Raw genomic sequence first — 14,423 nt, 5'->3', positions numbered from 1 at the left:
GTCTGACACGTGTGAGTTCCCTGCTGCTTGTCAGCCATTTAGCTCTTTAACAGTCAGCCAGACCCCCACTGAAAACTCCCACTAATAGTAACCATGGAGTTATGAGCCTATCATGTGAATCCTACCCCACACGCGTCAGTAGGAGCAGTCATCAACAGACAGCAATACAAATCTGTCATAGTCAATTAGAGGATTCAAACACATTTACTGATGACTTCAGTTCTCCCACAACCCACCTCAGTCTACTCTGTCTGCAGGAGGCCTATATACAGATACAGAGACTCTATTGTGGTGATGTATGCTTGTATTGTTGGCCAGCTCTCTCCACACGCCACTGTGGCAACAATGATTACAGGATACATACTTCACAGCTCAATGGAGAGGCACAGACACTCATGCATGTATATCAGAGGAGGCTGGTGGGATGATCTATAGGAGGCCGGGCTCATTTGAATGGTTGGAATGGACTAAATGGAACGTTATCACGCACATCAAAAATATGTAAACCACATTTGACTCTGTTCAATTTAGTCCGTTCCAGCCATTACAATGAGCCATTCTCCTAAAGCTCCTCCAACCAGCCACCTCTAGTGTGCAGACACACACACACACACGGACACACACACGGACACACAGACACATTCACATTCCAAAATAGGCATATCCATAAAAGCTTTAAGAGAACCTTTCCAGTCCTCCCTCATCTTTTACCCTGCCTCAGATGCCGCTGTGAAAAATTGCTGATGCAGCCTGTACATACATACAGTGAGGGAAAAAAGTATTTGATCCCCTGCTGATTTTGTACGTTTGCCCATTGACAAAGAAATGATCAGTCTATAATTTTAATGGTAGGTTTATTTGAACAGTGAGAGACAGAATAACAACAAAAAAATCCAGGAAAACGCATGTCAAAAATGTTATGAATTCATTTGCATTTTAATGAGGGAAATAAGTATTTGACCCCCTCTCAATCAGAAAGATTTCTGGCTCCCAGGTGTCTTTTATACAGGTAACGAGCTGAGATTAGGAGCACACTCTTAAAGGGAGTGCTCCTAATCTCAGTTTGTTACCTGTATAAAAGACACCTGTCCACAGAAGCAATCTATCAATCAGATTCCAAACTCTCCACCATGGCCAAGACCAAAGAGCTCTCCAAGGATGTCAGGGACAAGATTGTAGACCTACACAAGGCTGGAATGGGCTACAAGACCATCGCCAAGCAGCTTGGTGAGAAGGTGACAACAGTTGGTGCGATTATTCGCAAATGGAAGAAACACAAAATAACTGTCAATCTCCCTCGGCCTGGGGCTCCATGCAAGATCTCACCTTGTGGAGTTGCAATGATCATGAGAACAGTGAAGAATCAGCCCAGAACTACACGGGAGGATCTTGTCAATGATCTCAAGGCAGCTGGGACCATAGTCACCTAGAAAACAATTGGTAACACACTATGCCGTGAAGGACTGAAATCCTGCAGCACCCGCAAGGTCCCCCTGCTCAAGAAAGCACATATACATGCCCGTTTGAAGTTTGCCAATGAACATCTGAATGATTCAGAGGACAACTGGGTGAAAGTGTTGTGGTCAGATGAGACCAGAATGGAGCTCTTTGGCATCCTATATCCTGTGCTGCCTATGACCCCAAGAACACCATCCCCACCGTCAAACATGGAGGTGGAAACATTATGCTTTGGGGGTGTTTTTCTGTTAAGGGGACAGAACAACTTCACCGCATCAAAGGGACGATGGACGGGGCCATGTACCGTCAAATCTTGCGTGAGAACCTCCTTCCCTCAGCCAGGGCATTGAAAATGGGTCGTGGATGGGTATTCCAGCATGACAATGACCCAAAACACACGGCCAAGCCAACAAAGGAGTGGCTCAAGAAGAAGCACATTGAGGTCCTGGAGTGGCCTAGCCAGTCTCCAGACCTTAATCCCATAGAATATCTGGAGGGAGCTGAAGGTTCGAGTTGCCAAACGTCAGCCTCGAAACCTTAATGACTTGGAGAAGATCTGCAAAGAGGAGTGGAACAAAATCCCTCCTGAGATGTGTGCAAACCTGGTGGCCAACTACAAGAAACGTCTCACCTCTGTGATTGCCAACAAGGGTTTTGCCACCAAGTACTAAGTCATGTTTTGCAGAGGGGTCAAATACTTATTTCCCTCATTAAAATGCAAATCATTTTATAACATTTTTGACATGCGTTTTTATGGATTTTTTTGTTGTTATTCTGTCTCTCACTGTTCAAATAAACCTACCATTAAAATTATAGACTGATAATTTCTTTGTCAGTGGGCAAACGTACAAAATCAGCAGGGGATCAAATACTTTTTTCCCTCACTGTACATACATACATAAATAAAACATTTATTTTTCACCTTTATTTTACCAGGTAGGCTAGTTGAGAACAAGTTCTCATTTGCAACTGCGACCTGGCCAAGATAAAGCATAGAAATTCGACACATACAACCACACAGAGTTTCACATGGAATAAACAAAACATACAGTCAATAATACAGTAGAACAAAAGAAAACAAAAAGTCTATATACAGTGAGTGCAAATGAGGTAAGTTAAGGCAATAAATAGGCCATGGTGGTGAAGTAATTACAATATAGCAATTAAACACTGGAACGGCAGATGTGCAGAAGATGAATGTGGAAGTAGAGATACTGGGGTGCAAAGGAGCAAGATAAATAAATAAATACAGTATGGGGATGAGGTAGGTAGATAGATGGGCTGTTTACATATGGGCTATGTACAGGTGCCATGATCTGTCAGCTGCTCTGACAGCTGGTGCTTAAAGCTAGTGAGGGAGATATGAGACTCCAGCGTCAGAGATTTTTGCAGTTCGTTCTAGTCATTGGCAGCAGAGAACTGGAAGGAAAGGCGGCCAAAGGAGGAATTGGCTTTGGAGGTGACCAGTGAGATATACCTGCTGGAGCGCATGCTACGAGTGGGTGCTGCTATGGTGACCAGTGAGCTGAGATAAGGCGGGGCTTTACCTAGCAGAGACTTGTAGATAACCTGTAGCCAGTGGGTTTGGCGACGAGTATGAAGCGAGGGCCAACCAACGAGAGCGTAAAGGTCGCAATGGTGGGTAGTGTATGGGGCTTTGGTGACAAAACAGATGGCACTGTGATAGACTGCATCCAGTTTGTTGAGTAGAGTGTTGGAGGCTATTTTATAGATGACACCACCGAAGTCAAGGATCGGTAGGATGGTCAGTTTTACAAGGGTGTGTTTGGCAGCATGAGTGAAGGATGCTTTGTTGCGATATAGGAAGCCGATTCTAGATTTCATTTTGGATTGGAGATGCTTAATGTGAGTCTGGAAGGAGAGTTTACAGTCTACCCAGACACCCAGGTATTTGTAGTTGTCCACGTATTCTAAGTCAGAGCCGTCCAGAGTAGTGATGCTGGACGGGCTAGAAGGTGCGGGCAGTGATCGATTGAATAGCATGCATTTAGTTTTACCTGCGTGTAAGAGCAGTTGGAGGCCACGGAAGGAGAGTTGTACGGCATTGAAGCTCGTCTGGAGGTTAGTTAACACAGTGTCCAAAGAAGGGCCAGAAGTATACAGAATGGTGTCGTCTGCATAGAGGTGGATCAGAGAATCACCAGCAGCAAGAGCAACATCATTGATGTATACAGAGAAGAGAGTCGGACCGACAATTGAACCCTGTGGCACACCCATAGAGACTGCCAGAGGTCCGGACAACAGGCCCTCCGATTTGACACACTGAACTCTATCAGAGAAGTAGTTGGTAAACCAGGCGAGGCAATCATTTGAGAAACCAAGGCTGTCGAGTCTACCAATAAGAATGTGGTGATTGACAGAGTCGAAAGCCTTGGCCAGGTCGATGAATACAGCTGCACAGTAATGTCTCTTATCGATGGCGGTTATGATGTCGTTTAGGACCTTGAGCGTGGCTGAGGTGCACCCATGACCAGCTCTGAAACCAGATTGTATAGCGGAGAAGGTACGGTGGGATTCGAAATGGTCGGTAATTTGTATGGGTCCAGATTTTGCAGCTCTTTCAGAACATCAGCTATCTGGATTTGGGTGAAGGAGAAATGGTGGGGGCTTCGGCGGGTTGCTGTGGAGGGTGCCGGGCAGTTGACCGGGGTAGGGGTTGCCAGGTGGAAAGCATGGCCAGCCGTAGAGAAATGCTTATTGAAATTCTCAGTTATAGTGGATTTATCGGTGGTAACAGTGTTTCCTATCCTCAGATGTCAGCTGCATACCATGTCTTGTCATATCATATCAGTTGATGCTTTGCGGTCTGCGTGTGACATAACTGCACTTCCTTTGCGGTGACATTTCGCTGCTTGCATTATTGAATGAGTTCAATATGATGTGGTCGCAGGGGTCAATGCATGATGCATGTAAGCGTGGTCCCCTTTTGGTCCCTGTGTGGTTTTAAATGCCATGATTGTTAACCCCATAGGGATAGTTCACTATCCACTCCATCACCAAGCATGCCATCCTCTTTGAACTTTGGCTATATTTATGCCATTTGAAACCATTGCCATGGAAATGAGAGCATGCTTAGTTTGGACTGATGTTGATCGTGATTTCCTAGGAAGGCAAATGGGCCTCCATGGCTGTGATCAAATTTAATGAATTATGACTCATAATAAATAGGCAGTATTCTTAGAACGAAATCACTCATATCTTACACAGTAGGACTAGATTTTAGCTATACTGTAGCTCTTAGCTTGGGTAATGAGTCTTGGGATGTGGCCAAATGGCTCCCTATTCTTTAAATAGTGCATTACTTTTGATCAGGGCCCATAGGGAATAGGATACCATTTTGGACAAAGCCTTGGTCTCTAGTACTGTTGCTTGGATTGAGTTTGTTTCAACAGAAGAAGTGTGAGGTGATATTCAAGCTATGACTGACAGAGAGTGGAGCTGGACAGAAGCTGTGTTCATGGTGCATGTGTAACTAGTCAATACGTGTGATTGATGCAGTTGTCTGCAGTCTAAACCGCAGCGAGGCAGTAGTGAGTGTTGTTGTCTCAGACAGTTTATAGCTCGGGGCTCAGCAGTGCTTTGCTGCCCTCCATGGGCGATACACAGAGACTGCCATTTCTGTTGGTGGTGGGCATTCTCACAGTAGGAACTGATTAAAAATGCCCTTTATAGAAAATCGCCATGGGCAACGACTACAATGGAATTTTTCATTAGATGTGTATCATCCTATTTAGTCTTGTTGCATGTGGGAAGACATCAAAAGACGTGAGTTGGCTGTAGTGATATGTACAGTATGTATGCAGACATGTATTGAAGGATGTGGATGTGAGAGAATATGGTTAATATCATTAATGAGAGTTTAAGAGCTCTGGACAGAAATAGAAGGAATGAGAGGCCTACAGGACAAGTAGAATGCAGAGATGTGATGCCATTTCACCATGGCCACAGGGCAGAGAGAGACAGGAAGGGAGAGAGGGGGCGAGAGGGGGGATTGCCTGACGACTCAAATTGAATTATTCCTCTGCTCTATGTTTGCTACGTACTGTAGTTCAGTCAGAGACTTCCATAGTTAAGGCCGTTTGTGCTGACGTCAAAATCAGGGCTGCTGTACAAACCAAAGTCATCAGCGATTGAATCATCTCTTACTAATCAGAGTATCAAAGCCAATGACAAATTTTCCAAACATCGCTTTACCCACGTGTGTTCTGGCTCTGACCCAATCCATCTGTTTATGGAACCAATCAGAATGGTTAGAATGTGTTTGTGTTCTAGAAATTGCCAGGTAGGTACTGACTCATTGTGGAGAAGAAACTGTCAGTGGGCATGACGTTTGGCCTAGCAAGAAGTTTGGGTAGCAGGCAAGGGGGGGAGGGAATGAGAGAGCGAGAGAAGGAGAGAGCAAAAGAAGGTCAGTAGAGAAAAAGAAGGTCTGGGAAAAATATAGAGAAAGAAAGAAAGAAAGAAAGAAAGAAAGAAAGAAAGAAAGAAAGAAAGAAAGAAAGAAAGAAAGAAAGAAAGAAAGAAAGAAAGAAAGAAAGAAAGAAAGAGTGAAGGAGAGTAGAGAAATAGAGGAGAGTAGAGAAATAGAGAGAGAGAGAAGGAGAATAGAGAAATGGAGAGAAAGGGAGAGGAGAGCAGAGAAATGGAGAGAACGGGAGGATAGTAAAGAAACAGAGAGAAAGGGAGAAGGAGAGTAGAGAAATAGAGAGAAAAGGAGAAGGATAGTAGAGAAATGGAGAGAAAGGGAGAAGGAGAGCAGAGAAATGGAGAGAAAGGGAGGATAGTAGAGAAACGGAGAGAAAGGGAGAGGGAGGTAAAATGTCAGAATGGCTTTACATTTGACATTTTAGTCATTTAGCAGACTTTTTTATCCAGAGCGACTTACAGTTAGTGCATTCATCTTAAGATAGCTTGGTGGGACAACCACATGTCACAGTCATAGTACATTTGTACTCAATCAAGTAGCTGTCAGTAGAGATGGGTGGGATGGGCTGTCAAGTGCAAGTGTTAGTTTACAAAAGGCAGTGGTTTTTTTTGGGGGGGGGGGGGGGGGGAGCTTGGACTGGGCTAAGCGGGAGCTTGGACTGGGCTAAGCGGGAACTGCCCAAGAGACAGGAGGTGGCAGAATCAGGGTATTCGGGTTGGGGTGTGAGCATAGCCTGAAGGTAGGGAGGGGCAGTTCCTCATGCTGCTCCGTAGGCAAGCACCATGGTCTTGTAGTGGATGCGAGCTTTGACTGGAACCCAGTGGAGTGTGTGGAGGAGTGGGGTGACATGGGAGAACTTGGTAAGGTTGAACACCAGGCGGGCTGTGGAGTTCTATATAAGTCGCAGGGGTTTGATGGCACAAGCGGGCGGCCCAGCCAACAGCGAGTTGCAGTAGTCCAGACGGGAGACAATATTTGCTTAAAGCTTGTCGGATCATACTAGTGCAAACTTTAGTCTGACAGTGGGTTTACTGAAATGCATAGATTCTCCTCTAGTAGATATGGCAGATGGTATTGTGTTCCCAGTAAATCTTGCTTCCTCCAATACTGTTTCTAGTTCATCTTGCATATCTGTCTTACAAACTAGAGATCAGTAGAGATTCGATAGATCCGTTCTGTAGAAACATGTACTAGTATCACAAGGTGAGATACTGTATTGTGTGGCTGTCAGTGATACATTTGTCTCTTTATTTAAATCATCTCTTTAAACCTCCTGCTGCCATCCGGTGGCCATGGACACTAACACATGTATGATGTGTTGCTTACACATGCTGTATTACACACAATACATAACCTTTTATTTCCATTATTGATGAAAATTCATTTTATCATGCTCTCTCCTCTCTCTCTGCAGCCAGTGGAGGCTCCTCAGAGGAGGAAGGGGAGGACCATCCTCCTCAGTGAATTTCAGAAAAATGTAAAGTGAAACATTACAAAAGTTTAACTTTTTTGATTTAAATATATTCACATCACCAAATAATTTATTAAACACTGTTTTGCAATGAAGGTCTACAGTAGCCTCAACAACACTCTGTATGGTGGCACCATGGTGTAGCCAGAGGTCAGCTAGTTTCTCTTCTGGGTGCATTGACTTAAATACAAAACCTATGAGGCTCATGGTTCTCACCCCCTTCCATAGACTTACACAGTAATTATGATAACTTCCGGAGGACATCCTTCAACCTATCAGAGCTCTTGCAGCATGAACTGATATGTTGTTCACCCAATCAAAGGATCAGAGAATGAATCTAGTACTGACAGCATAAGCTACAGCTAGTTAGCACTGCAGTCCATAAAATGTGGTGAGTAGTTCACTCAAAGAGATAGAAAGACAATAGTTGAACAGGAGAAGCAAGAGAGAGAGCCTTATTTCATAGTATATATTTTTTACTTTCCCTCACTTAGCTAGCGAATGCAACTATCTGTATGCACATAGTGAGCAATATTTTTGGAACATCAAATCACAGTATCGAATCACATACATATCGTATCGGCACCAAAGTAATAATAATTTAATGGGTGATTACATTAGTCCTGTTCCACACATGTACAAATGTGTATTATACACATGTATGAAATGGAAATGTGTTTTTTGCAAGACAGTGGGATCACAGCCAGCATTAGCAACAGCAAACCTGGAACAATTAGGATTAAGTGCCTTTCTCAAGGACACATCAACAGATGTTTTACCCCGTCTGCTCAGGGATGTGAACTAGCGAGCCTTGGGATACTGGCCCAACACTCTTACCTCTAGGCTACCTGTCACCGTATCAGGATAATATCATATTGTGAGGTCCCTGGCAATTCCCAGCCCACTCATACCCAGGTTCAGCTAGACTAGGGGTATATCTGTCTGCTTTGCTGTGATCTTTTACTCTTTCATATCCAGGGTAAGGTAAGAATCATGCAGGGACCTGTGTGTGTGTGTGTGTGTGTGTGTGTGTGTGTGTGTGTGTGTGTGTGTGTGTGTGTGTGATCTGTGAATAGTCTAGCTACATGTATAAATGCATCATACGACAGCCTAGAAGGGAAAGCATAGTAAATATAGAACCGTTACAACAGATTATTGTAAAGAGAGGATGTGTGACTCAATTATTCCTTGACATGCCATCATGATACTAAACTGTGACAATCGTGTGTCACCACCATCAGGTAAACGCCGGCGAGGCAGTAATTGTCAAAGGCTGATTGGCCTCAAGCAAATGGGAGAGCTGAATAGCTGTAATGCTCCTACTGGCCACTTGAGGGCAGCCTTGTCACAGCAATAGGCTGGAGAGGCAGAGTGGGAGAGAGAGAGAGCAAGCAGGTGAGCTGAGGAGGCCTGACATGTCTTGGATGGAGCTCAGCAAGCTGTCTCCTCTCATAACATGTCAACCCATGGCCCTACACAGCAAACCCCATATCACTCACCATCTCCCCAGCCCCAACCCAGCCCCTGCCCAGTGTCGGTATCTGGGTAGGAGAGGCTTGTCTGACAAGATCAATCAGTCACCGTACACAAAGAGGAGAGGAGATGACATGGGCATTCTGTCATACCCAGGCAGTCTGTCATCATTATGCTGCTGTTTTAGAGGGTCATTTTGATGCTGATGCATAATCCCTACAGGGTAAACTGAAGTTCTGAAACATGACACTATTGCCTGGTTCAAGAAACACTTCCACAAGAACAAGAGAAAGTAATGATGATAACAACCACCACCTGATGACGATGATGATAATCAACTGCTTTGCATGGTTTCCACATACTCACTCCACCACCCCCACTCTGTAGCATCCACCTGGGTGATGCACGACATGGCAGCCATTTTGCTCCATGAAAAGCCTCTCAATTCCTACTTCATTTCACAGTCAGATCCATTAGGCTTCCAATTTTCTCCACTTCTATAATTACCTCCCTATTATTGATTAACTTTCTATTTCATCAACTCGTTTAGTTAGTTAGGTCCACACTGAAAGCTCCTCGCATGGCCAGTACTTTGAGAGAGGGGGTTCGTTCAGCTTGAGTTAAAAGATAGCAGTGTGTCGGAGTGTGTGCCAGTAACAGTCAAAGAGAGATGTGTGTGTGTGTGTGTGTGTGTGTGTACGTGTGTGTGTGTGTGTACGTGTGTGTGTGTGTTTGTACGTGTGTGTGTGTGTGTGCAGTGTGTGCAGTGGCGAGCGGGGCTGTAGCGGTTGAGAGTGCATATTACAGGGTGATTAAGGAAGAGTCAGGAAGCAGGGTAACTGATGGGCTGTCAGGAGAGGAGGAGAGGAGAGGAGGAGAAGAGGAGCTGTGGGCTGGAACACCTCGTTCCTCTTCCTCATTAATACCCTGCCAAGAATGCCTATTTACACCTCCTCCTCTCCCTAATTGCCCTCCTCTTCCTCCTTATGTCCATCTCACCATGCAGCCTCTTCCACTTCCTTCCACATTAATACCCACCTCGTCATCCTTCTCTTCCTCCTCTTCTTCCTCTCCCTCCTCTTCCTCATTAATACCCATCCTGCTTGCCTCTTCTCCTTCTTCCTCACCCTCATCCTCTTCTTCTTCTTCATTATACCCTCACCACACAGCCTGCTCCTTCTCCTCCTCTCCCTCTTCTTCCTCTCCCTCATCTTCCTCATTAATACCCACTCTGCTTGCATCTTCCTCCTCCTCCTCCTCCTCCTCCAGTCCATCTGAGTAGAGAGGGGGATGTGTATGAGGTGATGCCTCTGAACAGGCTGCAGGCTAGCTGTGAGTTGGACAGAGTAATGGAACCCAACACAGTCATGGTGTTGAACACTGAATGTCCTGTCCTGTCTTGTCTGCATTCATCTACATACCCTTACAGCCTCCCTCCACAGTGTCATCGTCTCTCTCTGTGACTGTGTGCTTTTCAATTAACACGCTAAAGAGTCATGAGAGAACTGCGATAGAAGGCATGAAAGAGAGGGAGAGACTAAAAAGAGAGGGACGTAAAGCATCTAAAGAAAGGCTGGAATAAGGGAGGAGAGGCTGACAGCCAGGGAGTAGATAGGAAGGCAGCCAGGGAGGGGACGAGAGAGAGAGAGGCAGCCATGGAGGAGAGAGAGGGAGGCAGCCATGGAGGAGAGAGAGAGAGGCAGCCAGGGAGGAGAGAGAGAGAGGCAGCCAGGGAGGAGAGAGAGAGGCAGCCAGGGAGGGGACGAGAGAGAGGCCGCCAGGGAGGAGAGAGAGAGAGGCAGCCAGGGAGGAGAGAGAGAGGCAGCCAGGGAGGAGAGAGAGAGGCAGCCTTGGAGGAGAGAGAGAGGCAGCCTTGGAGGAGAGAGAGAGGCAGCTAGGGAGGAGAGAGAGAGAGGCAGCTAGGGAGGGGGCGAGAGAGAGAGAGGCAGCCAGGGAGGAGAGAGAGAGGCAGCCAGGGAGGGGACGAGAGAGAGGCCGCCAGGGAGGAGAGAGAGAGAGAGGCAGCCAGGGAGGAGAGAGAGAGAGGCAGCCAGGGAGGAGAGAGAGAGGCAGCCTTGGAGGAGAGAGAGAGGCAGCTAGGGAGGAGAGAGAGAGAGGCAGCTAGGGAGGGGATGAGAGAGAGAGAGAGAGAGAGAGAGAGAGAGAGAGAGAGGCAGCCAGGGAGGGGACGAGAGAGGGAGGCAGCTAGGGAGGGGACGAGAGAGAGAGAGGCAGCCAGGGATGGGACGAGAGAGAGAGAGGCAGCCAATGCGCAGCTCTGTATCTTGAGAGAGAGCGAGCGAGGGAGAGAGAGGCTCTGGCAGGCAGTTGCTCTCAGATGGATAGACCCAGTGTGATGCTGCTGCTGGATGTGAGCTCCTGTCCTCCTCTGCCCCGCTCTCTGGTTCTACCGCTGGCTGACTGACTGACTAAGCCTGGGTCTGTGGTTATCAGAGCTACTCTAGTTTCTTCCCTGGGCTGAGGAGAGAGCCACCGTGCTGGGGCTGTGTCTCTGGCAAACTGCCTGTCCGCCTGGTTCTCTGCTCCTGCCTGTCTGACTAACTGGTCCCGGTGCAGGCAGGCAGAGTGGGGTGGAAGAGTGCAGGGCAGGGGGGCGGTAGGGGCTGAGGAGCGCGGAGCGGTGTGGAGGTGGGGGGACAGGCGAAATGAGCGTGCCGCTGCTGAAGATCGGGGCGGTGCTCAGCACCATGGCCATGGTGACCAACTGGATGTCCCAGACACTGCCCTCTCTGGTGGGACTCAACGGGACCACTGTCTCCCGAGGGGGCACCTCCGAGAGGATCGTCAGCGTGCGTACAGTAGACTGCACTTTTCCCATCCTTTCTATCTGTCTGCTGGGTGGATGAGGTGGAGACCGGGAGAGGGGTCTCAGAGCGGTAGGGTGGTTGAAGCGGGGTTGGGGGGGTGGGTATCGGAGAGGGTCTGTCTCACGGGGCGGCGCTAAGAGAAATGATAGAGGATGAAAGCGGTGCATGTGAGAGCGATGCTGCTGGGAGTCAGACGAAGTGGGAATGATGTTCAGGGTCTTGTGTGAGTGATGCTCCCAGGGAACAGATCCAGAATGATTTTGCTGTGTTGATTGCTGGGAGGAGAAGGAGAATCAGGGGAGAACTGCCCTGCTGGTAAATCCTCTGTGTGCTGTGGGGGATCAGAGCTGGGATACTGCTGGTGTGGTGAGGGATGAGGATGTTGACTGATATGTCAGAGAGCTGGAGGGTGTAACTGATGATATGCCAACTCTGAGGTGATGATGAAGATAATGATGATGAGGGGGGGGACTTGGGAGATTTGGGCTCCAGCTCCTACACACCCTATTCCAGTTGGATGCGTATCTCGTTCCCCCATCTCTCTTTCCTTCGTCCCCTGTGTCAAAATGGACCGACTCTGTAAAGGTGTATGTGTTCAGAATCCAAGCAGGGACCTTCATTTTGTTATCTCCTTGAAAGGTACATTATGTTGGGTTTCATGTGAGGAGCGTGTTATAAGATTGAGATGTGAAGGTTTGCGTAGCTTGTTGTGGGTGTACGCGTGTGTATACTGTGATGTATGTGTGGTGTGACTGTACATATGGGTGCTCCATATGGATGAGATGAGAGGTGTTGAGAAGTGTCAAGCAGAGGAATGCATCTGTCATGTTCAGGATCATTAGTAGTGAGTGATAACCTTTGGTTCTTTCCTGGGTCTATTTTCATGGCATCTGCTCCCTTATTAAACGCCCAGCCCTGATGAAATGTGTGTGTCCAGCTTTGTCCATCTGTGTGTGTCCAGCTCTGTCCGTGTGTGTGTTTGTGTGCGCGCACATGCCTGCATCATTGCCCGCCTTCTTTAATGTGTGTGTGTGTGTGTGTGTGTGTGTGTGTGTGTGTGTGTGTGTGTGTGTGTGTGTGTGTGTGTGTGTGCGCACACTTACAGGTGTGTATTTATGGTCAAGTCTCCCCTATGGTCTCAGGAGCTGGGGTCCATCTGTTGAGAGAATTATGACACTATCTTCCCAATCTATCCTCTATCACAGAGCCCTATCCTCAATCAGTCCAGTCTTATCATAAAAGCCTACTGCACCAACAAATACCACTTTATTGCACTGAGGCACCCAGCTATAATAACTGTCTCAACGGCTCACTGGAGGAAACATTGTTTATGTTTTCACGGTTGAGGCTGAGCTCTATGAAGGTGTTGACCTTGTAGAGAGAGGTCTAGCAAAACATTCCCTGAGATGCATTTATCTATTCTACAAACGCAGCTCAAGCCAGGTATTTCTCTTCAAGTTCAATATCAATATAGCTTGTGTCTGATCTGTGTGTTTTTCAGAGCTTTAGTTTTTGAGGAACTAGGAATGATGACATTCCCATAGTGTCTCTGAATGAGTAGTACAGGAGGGGTTCTACTTCCTGCCTGGGTGGGTGTGGTCTAAGTGGACTTCTTCTCCAGTGGACATGGACTGCAGGACCTGGCTAATGATTGGAGGACGGCTCATAATAATGGCTAGAACGGAGCAAATGGAAACCATGTGTTTGATGTATTTGATACCATTCCACCTATTCCGCTCCAGCCATTGCCACAAGTACCCAATTAAGGTGCCACCAACCTTCTGTGGTCCCAATGTCAATACTAGCATCCCACTTAGAATTCATGGCCAATACATGGCATCATTTGAAGTAGATGGTATAGTAGTATTGATAGTAGTGTGGCTACTGAAACAGAGCCATGGTCTATAAGAGCTAGTTCAGGAGGGGCTTTGAGATCTGTTCTGCTTCCATGGTTGATGTGGTGGATCTGGACTTGATGTTGTGGTGATGGAGTCATCAGAGAGGAGGACTATTTCTCTCTTACCATTTCACATGTTCTGGTTCAACAAAGAGCCAATTAGTGTTGCTTCTTATTTTTCATCACTCTCAAAGCAACATCGAAGGCTTCCATCAACAACATTTTCAAATTTTAAAGTCTTAATGACAAATTCTATGAGACGTGATAGATTGGGTGGAATCTAAACACATTATAAAACTTTCTAAGGTTCAACCATGCAGATGAGCTGGAGGTTAAACTTATGGAAGCCATGGGGGTTAAAGCATTGGAGGAACATTTGACTAACGTTGTTGTTAGGTTAGTTTCAAACCCACTAGTCCTTTCTTGGGTCGTCTTGTGATGTTGTGGCGCCAGTGTCCCAATGGCCATGTATGACTGCTTCTCACCCTAGTGTCCGCATGCATGGTCAGTGTCCCACATTCACACTCCTCTGAGCTACAATCAGTCTGCTCCACTTGCTTTCAGTCCCTTTCCAACAACCAGCTGAGCTGAGCTAGTCTGGGTATGGCTATCCTGGGTATGGCTAGCCTGGGTATGGCTAGCCTGGGTAGTGCAAAACCAAACCGTGAATAATCCAATAAAACAAGACACAACCTTGACACAAGATGGTATGGCAGGACTCTATTACACTATCAAACAAGAAACAAGGGTGTGTGTGCGTGGGGGGGCAGTCTGTCAGACACACACACTCCACACAGTGCTGTTGTCCCTTTGATATCTTGTATTAATAATTACCCAGCCAGGCAGAAG

The 14,423-nt window shown here is 46.8% G+C and overlaps 1 protein-coding gene across 2 annotated transcripts in view; it reads left to right on the top strand.

Annotated features, from left to right (window-relative positions):
- LOC106601278 (noelin-2) overlaps positions 1–14,423 on the top strand; it is a 74,906-nt gene that overhangs the window by 30,823 nt on the left and 29,660 nt on the right. Inside the window, exon 1 of one of the 2 annotated variants that reach the window (XM_014193364.2) lies at positions 11,156–11,659. The exons of the other annotated variant lie outside the window; for it this stretch is intronic. Coding sequence (XP_014048839.2) covers positions 11,516–11,659 — 144 coding nt within the window. The 5' untranslated portion in view covers positions 11,156–11,515. Of the gene's footprint in view, positions 1–11,155; positions 11,660–14,423 lie in introns of those variants that run through there. 2 annotated transcript variants of the gene reach the window in all.

Source organism: Salmo salar, chromosome ssa03, assembly GCF_905237065.1.
Source record: "Salmo salar chromosome ssa03, Ssal_v3.1, whole genome shotgun sequence".
NCBI classification, from domain to species: domain Eukaryota; kingdom Metazoa; phylum Chordata; class Actinopteri; order Salmoniformes; family Salmonidae; genus Salmo; species Salmo salar.
This window is presented reverse-complemented; position numbering and strand designations above follow the sequence as displayed.